Here is a 24,760-nt window from a genome sequence, read left to right on the forward strand (position 1 = left end):
GTTGTTTTCAGAGTGCACATGGCACTTGTAGGATTACAACCTGTGTCTCTCCATTTCCATCCTGTCTCCTTTGGAGCTCCTGTACCATAAACCTTTATCTGAAGCCTCTTGCCCAGACCCCAGGAGCACCAAGGTTGCTATGACAACAGACGCTTCCATCCAGCCCCCTATTGAGCAGAATCAAGTATTAGGAATCTCTAGTCAGTGGGAAGGGTGGCCCATCTAGGAATTACCCCTTTCTCAATCCACTGTACATGGCACCCCTGAGGGCTGTCCCTCTGGGCAGAGGCCTGCCTTGGGCACTTCTGCTGTTGATTGCTTCTAAATAGCCCCCCTCTTTCTAAATAAACCCCCTCCCCATCCTACCTCCTGTGCATTGAACCTAAATCACTCTGGGAGGGAAAACCCAGAGCAGAAACAGACCAAGCCTAAGGGAGCAAGACTTGCCGGTGTTTTGGTGCATGCTGCCCTTTCCATGGCAGGCACCATGCCTGCACACTAACTGTGGCCTCCTGGGATGACCCATCCCTTGTTTAGGAAAGACAACCAGAGCCATGGTAAAACATAGCCAGCCAGGAGTCAGAGCCCTGTCATTCAGCCGAAGGCCACTGTGCCTGTATCTGTTCCCTCAGCCAGCCTGGCTGCTCCTGCAGAGTGGACTTGGTGCCTGCTCTCAAAGAGCTTCCACTTAGCAGGGACAGTGTCACATGTCCAGGCCTGCTGGAGATGGTAAGCTGTAATACAACGGGAACTAACCGGAGGGCATCGAGACTGATCTGGGTGTGTGCTCAGCTTGGCAGAGTGAGGAGCACAAAGGCTTTCAGGCTGGGCAGAGTCTTGGGACCAGAAATGACAGAGCCATGAGTCAGGAGAGGCTTTGCATCGTGTTCTCCAGAAGCTAGCTAGTCTCGGCACGCAAGCATCCCGAGCTGGCTGGTGTTTCCTGTGTAGAAAGGGCTGCAGGCAGAGAACAGAGAGCATAGGTGTGCAGAGGGAGGGTCCTGGTAGAGCGGTGACCCCTTGGATGTATGTCTTCGACACAACTGGAGATTCTCATTGAAGGCCAAGGGCAGTGGGAGGACCCAGAGTGACTGGAGCTTCGGGCAGATGGTGTGGTGATGAGATTTATTTAAATGGAAGGACAGGTGTTAAATAAAGATTCTGGTTTTGCATATGCTGACTTTGAGATATTGAGTAGATAGGTGGCCAGTAGAGCTTGTAGGGAAGAACATTCTTCAAAAGTCAGATAATACAGCAAAGGATCCTGGGAAATAACCCAGGTCATAGGAGAAAGTGAAGAAGGTGAGCGCAGCTAGCGTTGGGTGCCGCGGGGAAGCATGACCTTTAGGTGTGTGAAAGATGGTGTGGTGGACGGGTGTGAAGAGCAATGCCCAAGCAGACCTGGTCATGCTCGCTCGCTCAGAAAGCGTCACTGCGGAGGCCATGTGGGGATCTTGCAAGAGGTCTAAACTGTAAATCCTTCGCCCCCAGACTGTTTCTCAAATTAAGAGCCTCTCTACTGTCTCTGCATGGGGTGGTCCTTTGGTGTGTGGAAGGACATCAATATCAACTTGACAAAATTATGTCTCCAGCTGTTAAATGAGCTGTCCTGCATCCTCGGAAGCCACTTCTCACCCCTGTCCTCTGTGCAGCTGTGGTAGTGAAGTCCTTTCCGTAGTGAGACGACTTGGGGAGCATTTTGGGTGTTTGAGCTAGAAGGGCTTATTGTGGCTTTTATTTACTTTCCTCTGTCTTAACATCCAGAAATTGTCTCAGCCAGAATTTAGGCTGACTGAAAACAGTGCCATTGAAGGCCCTGGGGCAGATAGACACAGAGAGCGGTCGTCAGCTGCCGTGCAGTGAGGGACCCGCTGCACATAGACACAGAGAGCGGTCGTCAGCTGCCGTGCAGTGAGACAGAGGAATTGCATTATTGGGTTCCACTTACTCCTGGAGTTCTCCATAAGAGGGGTTCAGGAAATCACAATTTACTGACATGGAAAAAAGAAGATGCATAAAATTTGCTCTAAGATTATATTTTAAGCCGTGTGGTGGTAGTGCCTTTAATCCCAGCACTCAGTAGGCAGAGGCAGACAGATCTCCAGGAATGTGAGGCCTGCCTGGTCTGTGACAGGACAGCCCTTCTGAGCTCCGCTCCTGCAGTTTGGCTTGGGCTAGAAGACACTCTTCCTCCCCATCAGTAGCTTCTCTTCGTTCCCATCATCGATTCCAGGCCAGCCTCATTCTCCCTCCCTCTCTTGCTTCCTGATGCTCTGGGAAAACTGAACAGGCTTGCTCTCTGTTTCCTGACTGTACAGCAGCTCCAGGCCCACATCTGCCCTGGCCTCCCAAGCCCATACATCAGCCTGTCTACTTTCATGTACTAGTTGAATGTGTCTTGACTAACCACAGAAGAGCTGTGGCCCCGAGGCCCCCAGGGAAGAAGAGGAGGGAGATCCAGGCATGAATGGGGGAAGAAAGTTGTCATTGCTTTAGAATGTGGACTGGGCACATTCATCTTGTCGGAGAGGACAGTACATCCTCTGAAGGGCTCCTGTAGGGATAACAGTGGTGTTGCAGGTGAGAACAGTAATCCAGACACCTTCAGTTTTGCTGAGGCCCACACTGAAGCCCCTTTGTATGGGGAGTATAAACTGGGTAGTCTTGCTGCTTACCATGAAGGGCATTTAATTACTGAGACTAAAGCCAGCCTTAGCCTTACATTTTAACACAGTACCTAGTAAATTTACCTGGATTTAAATTTTGCTTTGTTTGTGTACTGGCTAGTTTTATGTCAACTTAACACAAGCTAGAGACATTTGGGAAAGAGGGAAGTTGACAAAATGCCTTCATAAGACTGCCTATAACCAAGCCTGTAAAACATTTTCTTTTTTGTCTGTTTTTGTTTTTGAGATAGAGTCTGTGTGTGGCCCTGACGGTCATAGAACTTGATATGTAGACTAGGCTGGGCCTTGACTTCACAGAGTTCTGTCTGCCTCTTCTTCTTAGGTGCTGATATTAAAAACATGCACCACAGCACCTGGCTGCATTTTCATAATTAGTGATTGATATGGGAGGGCCCAGCCCACTGTGTCTTGGTGCCACACCTGGGGTGTGTAAAAAAGCAGGCCAAGCAAACCAAGAGAAGCAAGCCAGTAAACATCACTGCCCCGTGGCTTCTATACCCAGGTTCTTGCCTGGAGTTCCTGCCCCAACTTCCTTGAATGATGGACTACAGACTATGAGGCGAAATAAAGCCTTTCCTCCCCAGGCTGCTTTTGGTATGGTGTTTTATCTCAGGAACAGAAACCCTGGCTGAGACTGTTTTGTTTGAGATCTCACTGTTGGTATTGTGTTTTGGTTTCCTGTGTATTGGTTTCTTTTCTTATTGCTAAGACAAGATACCCAAGAAAATGAACTGAAGGAAGGAAGGGCTTGTATGAGTTTCCCATGGAAAGCCGTGCTGGTGAACCTGATCGGAAGCAGAAGAAGATGCTGACTCTCAGCTCTCTTTCACCATCCCCTTTTTATTCGTTCTGGCACTCGGTGCTCACATTCAGGGTGGGTCTTCTCTCCTCATTAAACCTCTCTGGAAATACCCTCGAAGATAGACCTGGAGGTATGTGTCCTGGATGATTTTAAATAAAAGTTGTCATTGATGAACTGCCCTGCCCTAACTGGCCTGGTACTCACCATGTAGCTACTGCCTGAGACCTGCTGCATTCTTCCTGGGACTTAAGTTCTCCAAGTGCTAGGATTATAGGTGATTAAAGCAGCAGGTCTCTGTTATGCTTGTTTGGGCAGACAAACTGCAAAAGCTCATTGTTTTAAGGTCCCCTGCCCCATGTGAGCCCATTGGAGCCCTCCCCACAAGCACCTGGCTCAGTTGCCTCTGTCTTCAGTTGCCCACATAGCACACCTCCTTCCTTTCTCTCCCCCCGCCCCGCTTTAACCTTTCTGCCAGTGCAGCATTCACCTGTGCATGCTGCCGCCTCCTCTAATCACCCCCCACCCCAGGAGCATCCAGTTCTCGGAAGTCTGCACACTGCTCTTACAGGAATAGAGAAAATGTGCCCTAATCCTGTGTCTGGACTACACCAGCCTCTGTAGCTGTCTTTCAGTTCGTGCCCTTCCTTTGCCCCCCTGGCTTCCCCGGCACCATGGCTGAGTTCTAGGAGCCTCTGTTCCCTGACTTTCAGGCCAGGAGCACGGCCTCTTCCTGCTGTGGCCAGTCCCCATCCCTGCCCCACGTCCTTTTTAGTCTTATCAGAGTTGTTTCCTGTTCCGTCTCTGATATTCTTCAGGGGACTCTATTCCCAGTGGTGTTTGTTTGTTTGTTTGCTTTCGAAACAGGATTTCTCAGTGTAGCATTGGCCCTCCTGGAACTCACTCAGTAGATTGGGCTGGCCTTGAACTCACAGAGATCTGCCTGCCTCTGCTTTCCAAGTTCTGGGATTAAAGGTGTGTGTCATTCCTGTTTTTACCACGTGAAGACTCAGATATTAGATTTATGCCAGGCTTATTAGAAAGTTTTCCCAGGAAGGAAAAATGGAAGAGAAAATAGAAGTTAGAGGAGGAGTCTAAACCAAGGTGCTGAGATCTCAGGCTAACTCAAAGACGGGTTGCCCTGGAGGTAGTCAGAGTCGCCCCTGGAATTGTCTCCATCAGAGTAGAGGACCTGGTGTTCTGTCCCTGTACTTGTGTTCTTCAGAGAGAGAGAGATTTTCCGAGATATTTCTGGGAATGGGCTCGAGTGCCCATGTTTTTGCTGTAGTGTCATGGAATAATTGAGGGACTGGTGGGGCAAAGATGTTTGAAAACTACAGAAGTACTCCCCTGTCAAAATGGAGGCTCCTCTGGCTCCGTTGCCAGCACACCTGTCTCAGTCTGTTAGCTCCGAGGTGAATGCTGAGCTATCCACTGACATCACCTCCTGGCTCCCTTAGGTCACACGCACAAGCTGTGCCATCCCACCTGTGTCTGCCTACCTCTTAGAGCAGAACTCAATTCCATGACTGCTGGGAGCTCCCTACTTCCCGCCTCTCCTGGGACCCACCCCCTAGCACATGCCCATTTTCCCTCACAAGTATTCTATCAGTAGACTCTCCTTTTCCCTTGAGTCCACTCTCTGTGTTTAGAACGTTTTCATCTGTGTGACCCAACCCACAGCCCGTGAATTGTTGTTATATCTCTACCCTGCCTCCGCCTGCCTGCCTGCCTGCCCCCTCCATCGGTAGTGCTGAGTTCAAAGGCAGAGCCTTATCCACGCTATGCAAGCATTTTTCCTTTGTGCCATCCCCTGCCCTGTGCCAATGCCACTGAGAGCTCTCTTTACAATGCTGCACGACTCTGCCATCTCCTCCCTTAGGATCCTCCAAGCGTCCTCTCACCACCAGGAAAAGCTCTTCACATGTGAGACCCACAGGACACCAGCTCTGTTCCCAGTCTCCTCACTTGCTGTCCTGAGGTATCTCACAGATCATTCTGTGTGAGTCAGCTCATGCCAGGCTGAGACACCTGAAGCAGACAGTTGGTTTTTTTTTTTGTTTTGTTTTTTTGTTGTTGTTTTTTTTAACAGTGGCACCCCAAATTCTAAGCTACAAGCATTGACAGGTTTGTTTCTCCTGAAGCCCTTCTCCCTGCCTTGCCTGTGTTCTTGTGATGTTTTGTCTGCATGTATGTGACCCTGTCCTTTCTCTGAATTGTTCAAATCTCTTCTCCTATAGAGGACCTCAGTGAAAGCAGGACTCACACTGATAGCTACACTCCAACCACCTTGAAGTTCTAGTCTCTGAATACAGTCCCGTTCTCAGTACTGGGTGCTAAGGCTTCAGCATACACACGTGGGGCACACAGCTCCACCCGCACGCAGCCTCTGCCATCTGCCCAGCCAACTGTCCTGTCCTACATCCCTGCCATTTTCCATGCTGCCTCTATTTAGAATGCCCTTTCCTCGCTGCATAATTTCACATCATTATGACTCAGCATGGATACTCTTGCTTTCCAAATAAGTATGATCCTTACCCTAAGATAAACCAGTGTCCCTCCTCTCTTCCTCTCATAGCCTCTTGTGATGACTGTGCACGATCTTACATGTTATTTGATAATTACCTGTATGCAGAGAATGTGTCATCATTTCTGACATCCAAAGGGAGGTTATCTGTGGTTTCCACCCATCTTTCTCTGTTGATCTGTCCTTTGCAGCCCAGGCCCATGTCTGGCTTACGTCCCTTTAGTGCATGGAGCTGAGTGAGTGGCTGCTCCACACATGTTGAAGAAATGAATGCTGTAGATAGAACTTCTGTCCCTAGGGCCTTTGTAACTTATCTGGTGAACTAAATAAATATTGCAAGAGAATAAATAAATGCTAGATTGTGTCCTCAAGAGTTGTAAGAGCTGAGTGCTCTTTCCTGGAAGGTGTGGAAGGGCCACAGGAAGCCTGCACAAGTTGAGCTGGGATGGCAGGACAGGAAATGTTGAGAATGCTGGGAGATGGGGAGAGGAGATTCCAGGTGTGGAATGGCCATTTCTAAGAGGATGTACTGTCTGGATAGATAGAGGGGATAGTTTGATGAGGGAATCTGGAAGGCTGAAGTGGCCTGGTGAAGTCAGGCTAAGCAACGACTCTTCAAATACCAAAGTCAGACATCCCTGGACAGTCTCTATACTGCTGAGCTATCTTAAGTTCTAAAAATGGCATAATAAAAATGGAGTTTGGGGGAGATTACCCAGACTTTGGGATAACACATGATCAAAGAAATAGCGTCTAGAGGCCAGATGGGATTAGGTGGACATTTCAGGAATGAATGCTGAACTTAGAGTCATTGGCCTAGGGCTCTGGTTGAGTGAGTCCCTAACTTAGCACTCTTCAGAGCAGACAGAAATGTCAACCCAGCTTCAAAGAAGACTTCAGTCGTGCACTGTAATGCTTTCCCTGATCTCATGCAATGACTGATCCTTTAAAGGGGCTGCTTGAATTCCCAGACTTCATGATGTTTGCTCAGACTTCTAAGAGAGTGAAAGGTAACAGCTGCCAATCTTGGCCAGGATGTGGCTGATCCTGACTCATGTGGAATGATGCCATCTGAGAATGGAGGCCTGAGCTCCGCTCCAGAGTTTGTCAAGTCTTTGGGTCTTAACCCAGTATGGTGGCATAGGGTTTCAGAAAGGCTGGATCAAGATTTCCTGGGTGTGAGTCTTGTCTTGCCACTTGTGTCTGCTCTGTAGCCTTGGGGACGGCTTACCACGCTAAGCTTCAGTTTAAGGCATATAGCAGGTTAATCACACTGTTCAGTTTCTGTCATAGACGTGGGTATGAGGGGGAAATGTAGTAAATACATTCAATCATTTAAAACATGTAGAACAGTGGACTCCTAGGGAACTACCAGTGTGGTTGACATGAGACAAACAGTGACGGTTTCTTAAGTCCATGTTAATGTTTAGTGCATGTTAAATGCCATCATCCTGCTTGGCCATAGCACCTGGTACATTGTTGCTAAATGTGGCAAGTGCAGAGGATGTGCCCTTCTGCCTCTGCCTTCCCCTCCCCGGGGGCACACAAGGGGTGCTGCTGTGCTCCTCTGTCCTGAGCCTAGAAGTCCTTCCTTTGACTCCTGGTCAGCAGAGCTGCCTGAAAATGTAAAAAAAAATAAAATTCCCTAAGACTTAAGAGAGCATCTGTTTTCTTGAGTGTGAGAATGCCTGGTTACAAAGTAAAAATGACAGGATTGAAGTGGGAAATCTGAAATTTGAACAAAGATGTTCAAACTAATGTCCTGAGATAAAAATGAAATTGGCAGCACTTTTGAGACTCATGGGAACCCCTTCCTTCCCAGAGCCTGTGCTGTTCTGGCTTCTCAAGAAGGCCACCCTGGTGTCCCCTCTGCTCAGCTCCATGAAGCTCTCTGGCTTATACTCCTAATCTTACCAGGCTCCTGAGAAGAAAAGAGTTTCTGTCTCTGAGGCTTTCAAGAACTTGCCTGAGCCTCTGACTGCAGCTTTGGCCTGTGCCTTTCTGAAGGTGTCTGCATCTGTCTTAGGAGCCCTGCCCTGTGCCCGCCAGTCTCAGACCTTCTGCCCATTGGTGCACTTCTGCATGAGTTTGAAAGAGAACAGGAAAGGGATTATGTGGGAGGCTGTAGAGAGAAGAAGGAAAGTGGGTAATGATATCATTAAATTATAAGCTCAAAAAGTAAAATATTTAATTTTGAAAGTTCATAATAGTCAAATCTTTAGAGTAAGATAACCACTGTTAGTGTTTTCCATGAATGTTTAGGAAGTAAAATTTTTAAGTGTATATGCATATGGCTGCCTATGTCTTACTGACTCACTATGACACTGTTAGCCTATGAAGTATTCCCAAAAGCTGTTCATATCACCACATCAGTCTGCAGTGGTTTGCTCTTTATTGACCCATCACGATGATCTTGCACCCTGCTGCTGATCAGAGCAGGCATGACACACATTGTATTCTTGTCCATTCTCAGCTGTTTAGAAGAGTTCTTATCCAACCAGTTTCTCGTGACCTTCTAGGCTGACTTGGTCTCACAAAGTACATGCTTACTCCCCATGCCCCATTTCCGACCTTTGAGTCAGTATTTTGATCCAGAAATGGCCAACAGAAGCTGTACAAGTATTCTCCCAGGCTGCTGCAAAGACATGGCAGAAGACAGGCTGCCCTGTGCGAGCATCTAGTCTCATAGGTTCTCTGCCCTTTCAAGCCAATGACTAGAGAGTAAAAAGAGACAAAAGGAGGGCTGGACTTGGAGTCATCAATGTGCCCAGGGTGCCAGCCAGGGCAATGAGGCACGGAAATCAGTAAGAGGCCAGGCTGGAAATGCAGGAAAGAAGTAAAACTTAGTATTTTATATGATGCCATCCTCTACAGAGGAAATCCTAAGGAATCATCCCTAAAGTCTTAGAGCAAATGAGCAAATCACCCTAGCAGGAGGTAAGATGCAGGGCCAAAACTTGGTTGTTTACATGCATTAATTGCGAGCAGTCTGGAGATAAGGTAAGAAAATAAATCATTTATAATAACATCAAAGAAGTATATTTAGGACTGAATTTGACAAATACAGCCCATGAGAATCAGAAACTGTAGAGTGCTGTGGGAGGAGTGAGAGGCCAGAATATGTGGGAATGCCTCGTCTAGGAAATGTCTCAGAAGAGCTGAGCTGCCTGCACTTACCTGACCTGTGGCTGCAGCATCAAAATCTCAAAATCTCTGCTGTCTCCTTGTCAATAGAAACAATCTGATCTTAAAATTCATGCGGAAGTACATGGGACCCTGGAGAACCAGACTAATTTTGAAGAGAAATAATAAAGTTCTAGAATTTACGCTTCTCGGTTTCAAAGCTTTCTATAAAGATGCATAATGAAGACTTTATGGTACTGTCAAGAGACAGACCTGTAGCACTAGAGACCTTTGGGTGATGGTTGATTGGCATTTGACAAGAGTACTCAGAACATACTCTGGAGGAGACACCAGTGTTTTCCGGGAGTGGTACCCTGGCAATGCCTGTCCACATGCAAAGGATTGAAACCCACAAACAATAGGAAGCACTAAAGCTACAAAATTAACAGGAAAAATGCAATTATAAGTGTCATGATCTTGAACTAAGCAGTAGTTACTTAGATAGGATAACTAAAACGAAAGCAATCAAAAGAAAGAAAACTGATAAACTGAACTTATCAAGATTGAAAACTTGTTTTAAAGGACTGTATCAGGAAAGTTAGAACCACCCAGGCCTGGGCTGCAGCTCATGGTAAAGAGTTTGCCTGGTGTGCACATGACCCTGGCTCAGTTCTCAGCTAGCAGAGGAGGAGGAGACAGTATTGACAAATCACACGCTTGATAAGAGGATGAAAACATGCAACTGAGTATTAAAGGAAAAAACCCAGCCCAACTGAAAAATGGAGGAATAGTCTGAATACACATTTCTCCAAAGAGTATATTCAACTGGCAAATCACACAAAAGATGCTTGCTGTTATTAAGCCATCAGAGAAATCAAGTCAGCACCACAAGGCAATATCATTCAAGACGTCTGTACAAGACAGACAGGACAACAAGGAGTCCTGAGGATGTGGAGAACTGAAATCCCCACTGTGAAGATGACAGGGCAGCTCCTAAGGAGGGGAAACAGCTCTGTGTGACCCTGCAGTTCTCTCTTGGGCGTAAACCTAAGAGAAACAAAACCATAAGTTTTATAGGCGGAAGCTGTATACAAATGTTTATGACAGCTGTGCTAGTTTCCTTCCTTGATGCTCTGATAAAGTACTCTTTCTTTCTTCTTCCCTTTTTCCTTCCTTCCTTCCTTCCTTCCTTCCTTCCTTCCTTCCTTTCTTTCTTTTTTTTTTTTTTTGAGACAGATTCTGTGTGTGCTGTGTGTGTAGCCCTGGCTGTCCTGAAACATGCTCTGTAAACCAGGCTGGCTTCAAACTCGTAGATTTGTCTGCCTCTGCTTCATGTGTGCTGGGATTGAAGGTGTGAGTCAACACCATACAGCAGCAGAATACTCTTGACAACAGCAATTTAAGGTAGAATGGGTCTGTTCTAACTCAGAACTTGAGTATAGTTCATCATGGCCAGCAAGTTAAAATGGCAGGAACTGGAAATACCTGGCTTTATCATATTCCCAATCTGGAAGTACCTGGCTATATCATATCCTCAATCTGGAAGTACCTGGCTATATCACATCCCCAGTCTGGAAGTACCTGGCTACATTGTATCCCCAGTCTGGAAGTACCTGGCTATATCATATCCTCAGTCTGGAAGTACCTGGCTACATCATATTCCCAGTCTGGAAGTACCTGGCTACATCGTATCTACAATCTGAAATCAGAAAGTGATGACCACGGCTGCTTGATTCCCTCCTATAGATCAGCATCCCAGCCTGGAAATGGTACCACACACAGTGGGCAAGTCTTCACACCTCAGCTGAACATATTCTTCCACAGAGGTACCCAAAGGCCCACATTCCTGGGAATCTTAGAATCTGAACCTTTTTACAGAAGCACTGTTTATAGTGAAGTGAGGCTTGGTCTGTTGGTGCAGTGAAGACTGTCTCAAGGGAGCTCAGAGGGGAAGTGCTAGGCATCTACTAGGTACAGAAGTTTCTGGGTCCTTTGATCAGCTGGAAAAATGAATTTCGTAAACTGATATTGTAGAAGAATGCTCAAGGGAAGGTTTTGTTGCAGAAAGAAAGCACTCAGAGTTACCCATGGGGATGGAGTGCATCCACATTGGTGGTACTGAGAGCTCTTGTCTTGCAGTTGGTAATGACTTAGTGTGCTAATGGGAGCTGGGGTGGTCAGTCTAGCTGGCTGGACCATAGTCCCCATAAGGTGTCTATATCCGGGTGTCTGGACTAGAGTTTGACATGCACGTTCAGAACCAATGAAATAACTGATGATGCAGCTTCCAGGTAGCTGTGCAAAGAAAGATAAAAACACAAAATGATACTAGTAACTAGCACCCCTAAACTTCCTGGTCTCTGACCAAGACAGGACTGTCCGTTTTCAGAGCCTCAGCCTTGCTGCTGGAAAACTATCTTCCTTCTGCTCTCATCAGTAGTAGCTAAAACAAAGGCAATCCAAGTGTCAATCAGGATACAGTTAGATAAACTGTGTTAGATTCATGAAATGGCTCATTAATCAGCAGTAAGAAGGAATGAGGTGTGGACACCTGCATGTCACATGATCCTTTAAAACAGAATGCTATGAAAGAAGCCAGACATGAAAACTACCTGCTTATGAGTCCATTTATGTGAACTGTCTAACCAAATCTACAGAGATCCATAGACTAATGATATCAAAGGAGTTGTCAGTGATTCTGGAGTTTCTTTCTAGAGTAATAAAGAATGCTTCAGAGTTATATACTGCTGATGGCTGTGCTACTATGTGAACACACTGAAAGCTACTCAGTACAGCTTTTGTTTTAAGTTTCATTTATTTATTCATTCCTTATTATTTACTGTATTGTATGTGTGGGGTACAGGTGCATGGGTATAGAGGCCAGAAGAAGCTATTGCTTGTCCTTTATTGCTCCCCACATATTTCTTTAAGGACAGAATATGTCCTTACACCTGAAACTCATGTTTTCTGATTTTCTCAGCTAGGCTGGAAGTCAACATGTCCCAGTAATCCCCCTGCCTCAGTTCTCCTCAGAGCTGGGATTACAAATATGCCTGGAGGCCAGACTTGTTACGTGGCGGCTAGAATGTGAACTCCAGTCCTCGTGAGTTCATGCATGTTCCTCACTGCTGAGCCATCTCCCTAGCTCCTAGTTTTTGTTTCTGAGACAGGATTCCACTGTGTTGTCCACGTGGCATGGAACTCATTCTGTAGCCCATGATGGCCTCAGCTTCACAACATTCCCCTTCCTCAGCTTCTCTTGTAATGGGATTGCAGGTACAAGCCATCATACCCAGCAGGGACTACAAATTTTTTAAATGATAAATTTTGTGAATCTAAAATTCTTTAAAGATCTCTGGAAATCAGGGAACATTCTTTACTTGCATAACAATCCTGGGTGCCAGTTGAGTTAACCAGTGATGGTCTAAGGAGGAGATCGAAAATGAAATTAGGGCAAGAGACCCTGGATGACCTTGAGCCTGGATGAGACCCAGGAGCCATTTCTGGTGTTGGGTGGTCAGAATATCTGCAGGGGTCGTTGGGGTGAAAGCTGTCACTCCTGTATGGCAAAAGCACAGTGTGTCTTCCTCATTTCCTCTGGATGTAATCCTGGCTATTTTCCCAGTTATCAATGCTCACAGCCCCTTTGAAAGCTGTGCATATGCTACAATATGCTTTGCTACTAGCACTGAGCATTCGTCAATCCTTGTGTGTTTAGGCAGTTTCTCTTTCCCTGGCGGTGTTGTGGCAAGGTTGTCAACACTTGATGTTTGTGGACAGCGTGAGACGTTGATCATAGTCGGGTGCAGTTGCCAAAAGGACTGAGAACTCCAGCTTGGCTTCCAGCCCCTTGTCCTGCTGTGCATCCTGGTGTGTGTCAGGCTGAAAATGAGGTGTACCCCCCACCCCGACTCCATTACCCACCTCATGCTGACGATGAGCTGCCCTCACCACAGGGAAACGTTCCTCTGCTGCTTCCACCTACCGGCCATGAGCTCGTCCTTGAGCCTGCCTGAGGCCATCCTTCCTCAGCTCATACAGAGCTCTGTGTGCTGCCGAGTTCAAGCCCTGCTCCTAGCCCCCCCATAAACAAGGGTCAGATAAATATGGTGGTATGATGGTCCAAGTATGATATGGCACTCTCTCCCCCTTCCTCCCCCCTTTCTCTCTCTCACACACAATAGTAACAAAGCAAAATTTTTAAATTATAGTTGAAGGAGGCAAAGAACAAAAATGGAAGACTGTTTTGTACAGCATTAAAAAAAAAGTGGTGAATAAAGCTACCCCCAGTCTAGCCAGGTTGGGGAATCCAGGGATCCAACTTTGCTTACTTCCCCAGCACTGGGATTATAAGCAAATACCACCACATTTAGATTTTTTTCTCCCTTTAATGTGAGTTCTAAGGCTTGAACTCAGGTCCTCATGCATGCAAGGCAGGTACTTTACCAACTGAACAATCTTTCCAGCCCTGTTTTTATTTTTTTGGAAGAATTTTAGATTTAATGAAGTTTCCTATGTCCCCACTACCAGTGCATAGTGGCAGCCATGCCTTTCTGAGATTTGGCTTGTCTGAGGAGGTTCTAACCGATGTTCTCTGGGTGTGGATCAGAATGTGTCCTCATAACAGGAGTGACTTCCTACGCACTTAATAAAGCCAGGAGGAACTCTTGCTCAGCAGTCCTGGATCCTGCAGCCCACTGAGATTTCAGCCAGAGTCACTGTTGTCCCTCTGCTCTGTGTGTGTGTGTGTGTGTGTGTGTGTGTGTGTGTGTGTGTGTGTGTGGTGTGTGTCGTGTTGGTGTATTAGCAGATGTGTAGATTCCTGTCTGCGTGTTTGCCCCCAGAGGCTAGAGGCTAATGAGAGAGCCGTGCTTCCTGGGGCTTCGCATGCCAGGGGCAATGTTCATGGCCAAATCTTAACCTGCATGTATATCCCCTGTGGGTTTTCAACGGTGGAATTCAGATGGGACCTTGAGGCCAGTTTCTACTTGGACAGAGTTTTACTTCCTCGTTGTTAGGGTATAAATGAAGCTCTGCTCCTTGTTGGGGTGGTTGTGTTTGACAAGTAGAAAGGACCGATAAGAATACAGATGATGTGGGATTCCCCTCTGTATGCTGTGAATACCATTGGTTAATAAAGAAGCTGCTTTGTGGGCCTATAGCAAGGCAGAACAGGGGTAGACAGGGAAAACTAAACTGAATGCTTAGAAAAAGAAGGCAGAGTGAGGAGAAGCCATGGAGCCTGACACCAGAGGCAGACACTGGGACTTTACCCAGTAAGCCACAGCCTCGTGGTGATACACAGATTAATGGAGATGGGTTAATTTAAGATATGAGTTAACCAGAAATATGCTTAAGCTATTGGCCAAACAGTATTTACAAATAATATGGCTTCTGTGTGATTATTTCGGGATGGGCAGGACAGAAACCTTCATTACAACATATAGAGGCCGCTGGTAGCTGTTGCCCACAAACACAAGAAGCATTCTGGCAGATAATCTGTATGAGCTGCTCGGGGCAGACAGAACCAGACACCTCGCTGTCTGAGCACCTCACAGAGGCAGCTGCCCAGCTTTCACCCCTGGTTATAGCCTAGAGGGACCAGACCTCTCCTAATGGCTTTCCTGGGTGTCAGATACCACTGTCATTCAGGAAATGATGGCTTCTGTGAGAATGCAGGAGAGTTGGGGTTGAGGCAAGAAAGGTCATATTCACCTCCATTGCTGTACCTGGTGCCAGGTACAACAGAAACCAAGAGCATTTGATCCCAGACGACCTTGGTAACTTGATCACCCACATTCCACACACGTCAGGCGAGGAGTAAATGCTGGAGTCTTCTGACTGTAGCGTGACTACAATTTGCTTTTATGCAGTGATTTTACTTATGTGAACTTCATCATAGACTTGCAGTGAGGAAGCAAATCTTCCAGGAGGGAAAATGGTTGTTCTCTTGTTCTCTTCGGAGGATTTTGCACAGTTAGGTGGGAGCCTATCTCTCAAGGAAGCCCTGACATACAGACTGCCTGGGTTCTGATCAGCTACCAGTCAGCTTTGAGTTCTTCTGTAGGCCCCTACTTCTTCAGCTCTTAATGGGCATCATCACAGCCTTTTCCCAACGGGTTCTTGGAGGGGAGAAGGACACGCTGCAGAAGAGCATGGCGGGGTGAACGGCACCGACACCCTGGCCCTTACCCAGGCCGTGTTGCTGGTAGCATTGCTCCTGCTTCCCTTCCATCACGTGTGAGTCTGGGTGTGGGTAAAGGAGAGCTGACCTCAACACACGGTGCTTATGCCTTTCACACAAGAAGCAGCCAGAAGGGCAGGTAATCTGGGCTACCGTGGGGCTGAATTACGCCACTGAAGAAGATTTACCTTGGTTTATTTCCATCTAGTCTCTGGGTGCACTGACTTGCTGCCTCATAGTGACAAGTGGTTCACTTCCTTCTGTCATCTCTATGATGAGAAGAGTGGGTGGAAGTATATGGTAGTAGTCACTGCTTTCTGCTATAAGAGAAGCAAAGGCTTCAACCCAGCCCCACCCCAGCCACTGCCCTCGCCCTGTGTCCCAGTCCTGTGTTTGTGCCCACAGGAGCAGACACCTTTCTACACTGGTGTGCCCTGATCAGGGAGGGGGTGCTGTGTTTGTACACACAGGAGCAGACACCTTTCTACACTGGTGTGCCCTGATCGGGGAGGAGGTGCTGTGTTTGTACACACAGGAGCAGACACCTTTCTACACTGGTGTGCCCTGATCGGGGGGGGGGGGCTGTGTTTGTGCACACGGGAGCAGACACCTTTCTACATTGGTGTGCCCTGATCTGGCCGGGGTGGGGAGCTGTGTTTGTGCACACGGGAGCTGACACCTTTCTACATTGGTGTGCCCTGATCTGGCCGGGGGGGGGGGGGGGAGCTGTGTTTGTGCACACGGGAGCTGGCACCTTTCTACACTGGTGTGCCCTGATGGGGGGGGCTGTGTTTGTGCACACAGGAGCCGACACTTTTCTACACTGGTGTGCCCTGATCTGGGGGGACTGTGTTTGTGCACACAGGAGCTGACACCTTTCTACATTGGTGTGCCCTGATCTGGCGTGGGTGGGGGGAGCTGTGTTTGTGCACACGGGAGCTGGCACCTTTCTACACTGGTGTGCCCTGATCTGGGCGGAAAGGTGGGGACTGTTTTTATTTGCATATTCTTTTTTTTTAACTTTTTTTTCCTTTTTAGGATTTCATTTATTTGATTTTTGTTGAAATAAAATATCACTTTGTGTTCTGGCTGGCCTCAAACTTTCTCTCTTTCTACCACAGCCTCAAGATACTGGAGTTTCAGGCATTCATCTGAATGCTCAGGTTTTCCTTAACTTTAAATTGAAATGAAACACATGCAGTGAAGTGCACACATCTTTGCTAGAGTACTCCAGGAAGCTCTTAGTCACGTGGAAACGGTCTGTGGTCATCTCAGAAATCTCTCATTGGTAGCCAGAGGCCAGTTATCCTGGAGGGCGTGAGTTTCCTCTGTGTGATCGTGAGGAACAGACTAGTGTGGTGCCTGCTTTTTCTGTGTTGTAGCTGCATAGAGCTGTCTCTGTGAACACATGGTGGGTATCCAGAGACAGAAGCCTATGGTCTCTGCTGATGGAAAGTCTTTTCTCATGAAAACCTCCTCCTGAGTCATGCAGAACTTGCCTGTGCCCTGTTTGCCCTAACTCTATGTGCACTGTACCAGAAATCTCTGAGGACTTGTGTACCTGGTAGGGCTGCTGTCAACACAAAAGATCTGCCTAAACAGTTGTTCATTTGGAGAGGAGAGAAGAAGAGATTGTGAGAGAGGGTTTTACAGAAGAACATCTTTAGGCAAAAGGGAAAACAGCCACTGAAGGTCCTGTTGGAAACCGGGGCTGGAAGCCAGCCTGTGAACAGAGGTGTGCTTCACTGTCTCCTCCCCTTCAGCAGCCTCACCGCTGGAGCTGGGCATGTCAGAGAACTCATGAAGACAAAAGGGGTGGGTGACTCTAGAGTGTATTCGTGAAAGTCAACCGGGGATGCAGGAGACAACTTCAGACTCTGAAGTCAGATCCCAGGGCTGTTCCTTCTTAAATGCCTTTGCTTCAGGGACCTGCTAATTCAGAGCCTTGTGTCTGCTAGAGCTATGTTCTGGGATATTCCACTAAGACTTACTAAGGGATTCTTTTTGTAATACAGTTACAATATCTTACTATATTAAAGGAGTAATTATTTATATTCATCACCATTTTGTGGGGGCTGCCTAGGACCTAAAAATGTGAGTAGAATTTACTTCCGTTTTACTAGTTAATAAATTGATGCTTGGAAAGCTTCTGCAACCTTTTAGTGAGCAGTGGATAACAGCAAGACAGTTGAAATCAGGTGTGGTGGTGCGTCACCCTGAGCAGCCCCAGGAGGTGGGAGAGTCAGCCCTGTCCACAGGTGGGTCCTGGGCCAGCCAGAGCCAGCATAGTGAAACTGACCTCAGCAGTCACAGAAGAAGACAAAGAAAAGTTGATAACTGACCGCCTTTCTCAGAACGCTGTCCTGACGCTCTGCTCCTCCACCTTTTATTTCTTCCCTTGCCTGGCACTAACACATTCTGCAGCCTTTGTCCAGGAGGCCCAGAAAGCTACACATTTCTTCTGTCACTCTGTTTGCTCTTCTGTGTGAAGAGCCTCAGAGGATCTAGTACATTTCAGGAAAGGGAAGTTAAAGGAAAAGGAGGAGGAGGAGAAGCCTTAAAGTTGAGCATGTGATAGAACATACCCTGCTGGATAATGAGACACTGGTTTATTTTACATGACACCACAAGCCCAGAGCAAAACATCACACCCTGGGTACAGACCTCATGTATGAAATGAGTCTATCATCACGAATGTCCCCACCAGTCCCCAAAACAAGAGCTTCTTCGGACCTATCCTGTGCTTTTTTGTGTGTGTGTTTCTCAAGTGGATTTAGGATGCAAATGTGTCCTAAAGGATACTTAGTTATTAAATGTAGCTCTTGAGATGAGCACTTTAGGGCTCTCTACATTTAACAAGCGCGCGCACGCGCGCGCACACACACACACACACACACACTTTACCAAGTGAGCTACTTTGCCACTGCACTTCCCAGCCCAGCTTCCTCATCAAGAAAGGGTTTGCACTGATAAATAATTCATATTGGAGCTTAAGATTCCTGGAGGGACTGGCAGGCTTTCATCTTGGATAAGGTGCCTTAAAATCTTGCCAATAACCAGCCTCAGTTTGCCAGACTGAGTGTAAATCCTTCTCGCTGAGTGTGTACATTTGAAATGTAAACTGTTTTCAATTATACCTGTAATTACTGACCTGAAGGAAGGCACAGCCGCACAAGCTTGAAAGTAAGAAATGAGAGGTGACGGTCCAGTTGGGCATGAAAGCACTGTACGTAGACACGTGACCACTGTGTCGTTCTAGACCCAACAGAGAGGACACTGGCCATGTGAGCTCCTCAGGCGCATCCTTTGTCAAGCATGGACTCAACCCAGAGAAGGGCTTTATGCAGGTTCATTACTTAAAGGTAAGTATGCCTTATGGCTGTGGTCATTTGTTACAGATGACCACAGAACTGAACAGGATGAGGAACATGGCTGGGGCAGGAAAAAGGATCTTCACCTCTGTAATGGCATCTCAGAGAGCCCAGACTGGGTACTCACAGGTCAGCACTCTAAAAGCCTCTACAAAGGCTGTGTTCAGAAGGCTCAGCCTGAGGAAGCCCAGTTCCCTGCTGCAGACAAGGAGAGACTAAAACAGGTGGCACCCCGACCTGGTGTGAGAAAGCTCTGGGCCTCTCCTCTCCTGTAGAGTCCAAGCGGGGGTGGCGATGATGTCCACTCTGCATTTCAGGCCCACTCCCCTGAGCCAGAGAAGGCAGCGTGTCCCGGATGCACCTGTGCATTACACTAAAGTAAGCAGTTCTGCTATGACCCCTGAAGCCGGCTTATTGTCTATCTTTCTTCTTTTTTCTCCCAGGGCTACTTCCTTCTCCGATTCCTAGCCAGAGCACTTGGAGAGGAAACTTATTTTTCGTTTTTAAGAAAATTTGTACACCTGTTTCATGGGCAGTTGATCCTTTCGCAGGTAATGCATGGGATCCCGGTGAACTCACTGCACACAGCGGGGAGGCTGAAGCATATGGGCATTAGATTACTGGAAAGTGTAGGATTTACAGTTATATTTATGGGGAGAAGTAGGTTATTGATGTGGACTCGAAGGATGGATGCTTGGGGAAGGTGAGCTCCTGCCAGCATAGGGACCTGTTGTAGCCTCCAGCTGTTTGCCACCATGGAAGTAGTTGCAGACTGAGTGAGCTTATGAAACCAAACAGTCCTGCTGGAGTCATCCGGACAAGTTGTCTCCTTCCGATGCTGCCACCTCAGACTCGCCCTGGCCAGCAGCTCAGAGCACTTATGTGCAGTTCCCAGCACCCACGCAGCACTCTGATCTCATGCACATTTGTAACATAGCACTGAGGCAGGGGAATCACTGGGACCTGCTGGCCGTAAGTCCAGCAGAGAAAAATGAAACCCACACTCCAGAGACAGAAACCCATCTCCAGGGCAGAAAGGTGATTGTGTTAAAGGAGGACACCAGACACTATCACATTTGCGCACACGTACACACACACCCCCACACACCAAAACAATGCCCCAAAAAACCCTTTGACTTAAGTGGTTTTGCCATTTTACTCTGTTGAATAGCATTCTTTCATTGTTTTATTTTGTGTGTGTGTGTGTGTGTGTGTGTGTGTGTGTGTGTGAGAGAGAGAGAGAGAGAGAGAGAGAGAGAGAGAGCGGGGGGGGGGGAGAGAGCGTGCGTGTGTGTATGGTGTATGTGTATATATGTTTAGGTCAGAGAGCAACCTATGTGGTTGACCATGTGGGTCTCAGGATTGAACTTAAGTCATAAGGCTCAAGTACCAAGTGCCATCACCTAGCCAGCTCAGGGGCCTGCATGCCTTTTGAAAATATACATTTTGCTCAGATTTTATAAGTATATGTAAAATAAAATTTGCCATTGTACTGTACAGCTTGGTGCGGTGGGGCCCCACTCACTTTTCTGTCCCAGCAACAGGCATGTATCTGCAGCATTCCATCTTCTACACAGGCTTGTTACATGGGTGCTGGAGATCTGAACTCAGGTCCTCAAGCCTACGTGGCTGTGCTTTGCCGACTGACATGGCTTCTCAGTCTTTGATCAGGATCTCTAGAACCCTGCACTGTTCTGCAGGATTGCCTGCCTTTCCTTTCTCACTGATTCCCTGTGTGCTTGTCAACTTTTGTTGGCTTCTGCTTTATCTTATTTTATTTTGCTTTGTTTGCTTTTTGAGACAAGGTATTATTCTGTAGTACAGGCTAGCCTTGACTCTCTCTGTTTGTCCTGCCTCCTGGCCCGTATGTGTTTTAAGATTTCATTCACCCAACTTTAGTGGGAAAGGAAACAGAAATGAGCATTCTGAGTTCATTATAGTGTGAGAGAAAGCTTTTGCTAGGTGATTCTGGTGAGACGCATTGCTGCAGATGCGATTTCCCATCGTGCTTGTTCCTGGGGAAGAGGAGGTGCACTGCTGTAGTCCCTTAGTCTCCGTCCAGCCTGGCTACAGAGCGAGTTCCAGGTTGGCCAAAGTCAGAATGAGACCTGTTTAAAAGCCAAAAGCAGAATCGATGTTTTGGTTTGTTTGTTTTTAAAGAGGAAATAAGCAGCTCTGTGCTTCTGTTATCTCCCCAATCCTCACATTTTTAGCTGTTACTGTTACTTGCTAAGGTTTGCTTTGCCAACATAAAGGATTTAGTATTTGCCACCACTTACCCATGCTTCTAGACTCATGAATATTTTATTTTGATTCAGCTCTTTGTTGGCTCAATTTCATTATCAAATTGATGTTCAAGTTGCAGCTTCCCAGTCTGTGTGGTTTCAGAGTTTTTCCTGCTTGGGAATGCATGTCTCCTGTCTGTGTTTAAATCACAAAATAGCTAGGTTTACATATTCCTGGGTCACGTATTTATTCCTTGGAACTGGATAGATATTGTTCAGCTGCCTTCTTGATTCATCATTGCTGTGAAACTTTCAAAAGTTGCCTGTGTTTCCCTGTTTATATCATGTAGATGGCAGAAGAAATTTTTACCTTTGAATTCAGTGATTTAACTGAAAGGGAATGCGTCTGCATGATTATTTCAAAGAATTGTTTTACTCTGAGGGGAGAGGGAGTATTATGTGTTTGGGTGTGCCCTGGTACAGGTGTGGAGTGCAGTGAACTCTGGTGGAGTCTGTTCTCTCCTTCTACTATGTAGGTTTAGGGTATTAAACTTGAGTCTAAGGCTCAACAGTGAACTTCTTCTCTGCTGAGCCATCTTGCTTGCCCTGGTGTGCACGATCCTCCATTACTCCTCCCTGGAAAGCTCTGTACTTTTAAAGTCTTAGATTCTATTCTAAAGGACAAATTATCTTAAGTATGCTTTGTTTTCATTTTGTTTTGTGGTTGGTTGGTTTTTCAAAACAGGGTCTCTCTGTGTCGCCCTGGCTGTCCTGGAACTCATTCTGTAGTTCAGACTGCCTCCTGAGTGTGAGGATTAAAGGCATAGGTATTACTGCCTGAGAAAGTATGCTTTGCTTTGTCTTGTGTTTTGAGAAAAGAGCTTGCTGTGTAGCCCAGGCTAGCTTTGAATTTGTACTCTTCCTGCCTCAGCCTCCTAGAAATACAGGCCTGCTTTACCACGCTTGACTTCAACTCATCTTTGGTCTCATTCTTTTCCCCTTTTAAGATTCTGTGTTCTCTGTTATGGCTTCTTTCTGGGGTACATACATTATTAGATCATTACTTTCCTCCTCCTATTCTTTATCCCATTTTTCTCTCAAGCAGCTCTTTATTATTAAATAGCCTTTTTTTTTCTTTTTCTTTTGAGACAGTTAACTCAGGCTGGTCTAAGACTCCTAATGGGGCTGGAATTGCAGGTATGCAACATCACCATACCTGGTCACAGGGTTTATGACTGACAAGCAGTCACCCGATTAAACTGCATCCTTCGCACTTGACGTCATTTTCATTAGTGCTGTTTGCTTTGTTTTTTAAAAAGATTATTGTTCCTGAAATGGTGTTATTATGGTCCTTAGTTTTCTTTCCTGGGATTAGAATCTCTTTTCTTTTTGTTATCTTGTCATCTTTGACCTTTCATTTTTTGGTTATTGTTGCTGGTTTTCATTTGCTTTCCTGGTGTGAGACATTTGTTCTCTGCTCCTTGGGTTATGTTTTCTTCAGAGCTGAGTTCTTTTTCTTTTAGCTTCTCTCTTCACATGGTTTGTGCTCATTCTCACTGACACTTCCCTCTCGGCATGGGTAGCACTGTCCTGACCTTTTACTTAGTCTCGTGTGTGCTGGAATATTATTTTTGACTTCTTTCCCAGCTAACCTTAGACTTGTTTTTCCAGCCCCTATAAGCTACCGTCTGACAGGTAGATATTATGGGTGGGGATGTGGCCTAGAGCTGCAGCAGTTACACTGAATTTGACTTCCCTGCTTCTGAAATGTTGCTACCCGTCCCTCCCTAGGTTCTCATGTCTGTTGTACCTGTAGTGTCTCGGTTGCTCTTCCAGATCAGGATGGCATCTGGGGACTTCAGAGGTGCTCACAGCTCACCTAGCTGCCCTCAGTGGTTTGTTTCCCACATTTCTGCATCTCTCCAGCAAATTCTCCAGGCCCTCCAATGGCTAGGAAAGAAGAAAGGTAAATCCCTGTCTCTTTGCAGATGTGTAGGTATTTGAGAATTTTGGGGATTTGGATAGTTCCCCAACTCCCCAGCTTCTAAGCCTGAGCGTGGGGGAGGTGCAGCTTGTCACCTAGAAACTAGCAGAATCATATGTCCTTTGCTTAATTCCTCTCTTTGAAGTCTATGCCAGGAAGCTGTCTCCCTGTCCTTATTTGGAAGCTGTTGGGCATGCTTTCTTTTTTTTAATTAAAATAATTTGTATGAATTGTGTGGATTGTGCCTTCACTTACCCAATACCTAGTTAAATAATTTGTGTGGATTGTGTCTTCATTTACCCCAATACCTAGTTAATTTGTATGAATTGTGTGGATTGTGTCTTCACTTACCCGATACCCAGTTATTTTTCACTTGACTTCCCCTCCCCTTTAAGCTCTACCCCCTATGCAGTATTTCAGTATTGTTTACCTTCCGGCCAGTCCTGATGTCCTCTTTCCAGGATCACAGTGACCAGCACCCGCAGGCTTACTTCTTAGTCCCATATTGTTGTCTTTTCTTCCTTCCAGGCCATGACCACTGTGCTTATTCCTAAAACTCCTCATAGAACCGCTAATCCTGTGTCATCCTTAATCTAGAAGCAGTTGATCTGGTAGAGTCTACATACACCTACATTTTAGTGAATGCTTTCACCAGATCTAAAAATTAATTGCCAGATTAACCACTGGACAGAGTTGGAGTTTGTTTTTAACACTTGTAATGGCCAATTTAGTGTTGTTAGGTGTTAAAACATGTGGTCTGGGACTGATCTGATTAGCATACAATGTATCAGGAAAGTAGGAGCTACAGTGTAGCCTCCAAGACTGCACTCCCTGGCTTGCTGGGAAACAGTACCTTTGCTTTTCCCTTTGGTTTTCATTTGTTTGGTCACACCACAAAGGCTACACATCATCCCCCCCTCCCCCCCCCCCTCCCCCATCCTCTGGTGTTGTCAGAAGCGCTCTTTGTCCAGTCAATGCCCGACTTTCTTCTCAGAACTCTTGAGCACACCAGAGAGAAGGGAGGAGATGGTGAGGGAACACATCTTCCTGAGGAACACTTCATTCCAGCTTTGCAGGCAGTGGTTGGACAGGGCCATGGCAGCCTAAAGAGGAAGCAGGAAAGCCAGTGCCGTGCGGTTATATCTGGTTCTCTAAGGGGGGGAGTAAGAGGAACCAACTGAGCCCATTCTGGTCACAGACACTTTAGAGGCTTCACATAAGAAACAAGTGTCTCCAATAGGGTAGAGCACAAGACAGTGTAGAAACCACATCATAAATCTCAGGGGACATCTTGTTTGATCTGTATGATCTCAAGCTAGCTGCTGAGCTGCCTGCCAATCTAAGCTTGGAGGCAGGAATCGACAGATGCTCCAGAATGGTAACCTCCTAGGAGGCAGGACACCATCTTTCTTAAAATAAAAAGGAGGAGGGGAGGTTTTCACAGGGACCTTCTTCATTACCTCATTACCAAGATCCACCCAGAATTCCAGATCCCTGTGCTTACAGTCCTATCAAAAGGGGAGGGACTATGAAGCCAGTTGTAACTTGAAAATGTGAAAGGGTAGAATTAAGGTTAACTCTGAATTTCCTGCTTCTCAAGCAATTAAATTCTTCCCCCTTGTTATTAAGTTAATGTCATTCTCCCCTCCCCCTGCGCCACATAATTGAGCATAAATTACTAGGAAAATAGGAGGTAAGTTTGCAGGTACTATACAGACATAATGGGCTGAAATTAGTAAGAAGTTATAATTAGAGTTATAATTGCATAGTTATAGTTCTTGGATTTTTTAAGAATTGAAAACCAAAAATCTTGTCAATAAGTAGTGATCCACTAATATAGTGATTTACAAAGTGATCTTT

General features: G+C 46.4%; 1 protein-coding gene across 8 annotated transcripts in view; it reads left to right on the top strand.

The window, feature by feature from the left end:
- The window catches only part of Aopep (aminopeptidase O (putative)), a 272,203-nt gene that overhangs the window by 152,539 nt on the left and 94,904 nt on the right, over positions 1–24,760 (top strand). For 7 of the 8 annotated variants that reach the window (XR_015734915.1, XR_015734916.1, XM_087896652.1 and 4 more), the window contains 2 exons: positions 18,580–18,682; positions 19,135–19,242. Coding sequence is in view for 5 of the 8 variants with exons in the window: in XM_087896652.1 (XP_087752778.1) it covers positions 18,580–18,682; positions 19,135–19,242 (211 nt within the window). In the remaining 3 variants the exon portion in view is untranslated. Of the gene's footprint in view, positions 1–18,579; positions 18,683–19,134; positions 19,243–22,707; positions 22,883–24,760 lie in introns of all 8 variants that reach the window. The other variant, XR_015005257.2, reaches the window with a different exon arrangement.

The sequence above is a fragment of the Myodes glareolus genome, chromosome 14 (assembly GCF_982192425.1).
Source record: "Myodes glareolus chromosome 14, mMyoGla1.1, whole genome shotgun sequence".
Taxonomy (NCBI): domain Eukaryota; kingdom Metazoa; phylum Chordata; class Mammalia; order Rodentia; family Cricetidae; genus Myodes; species Myodes glareolus.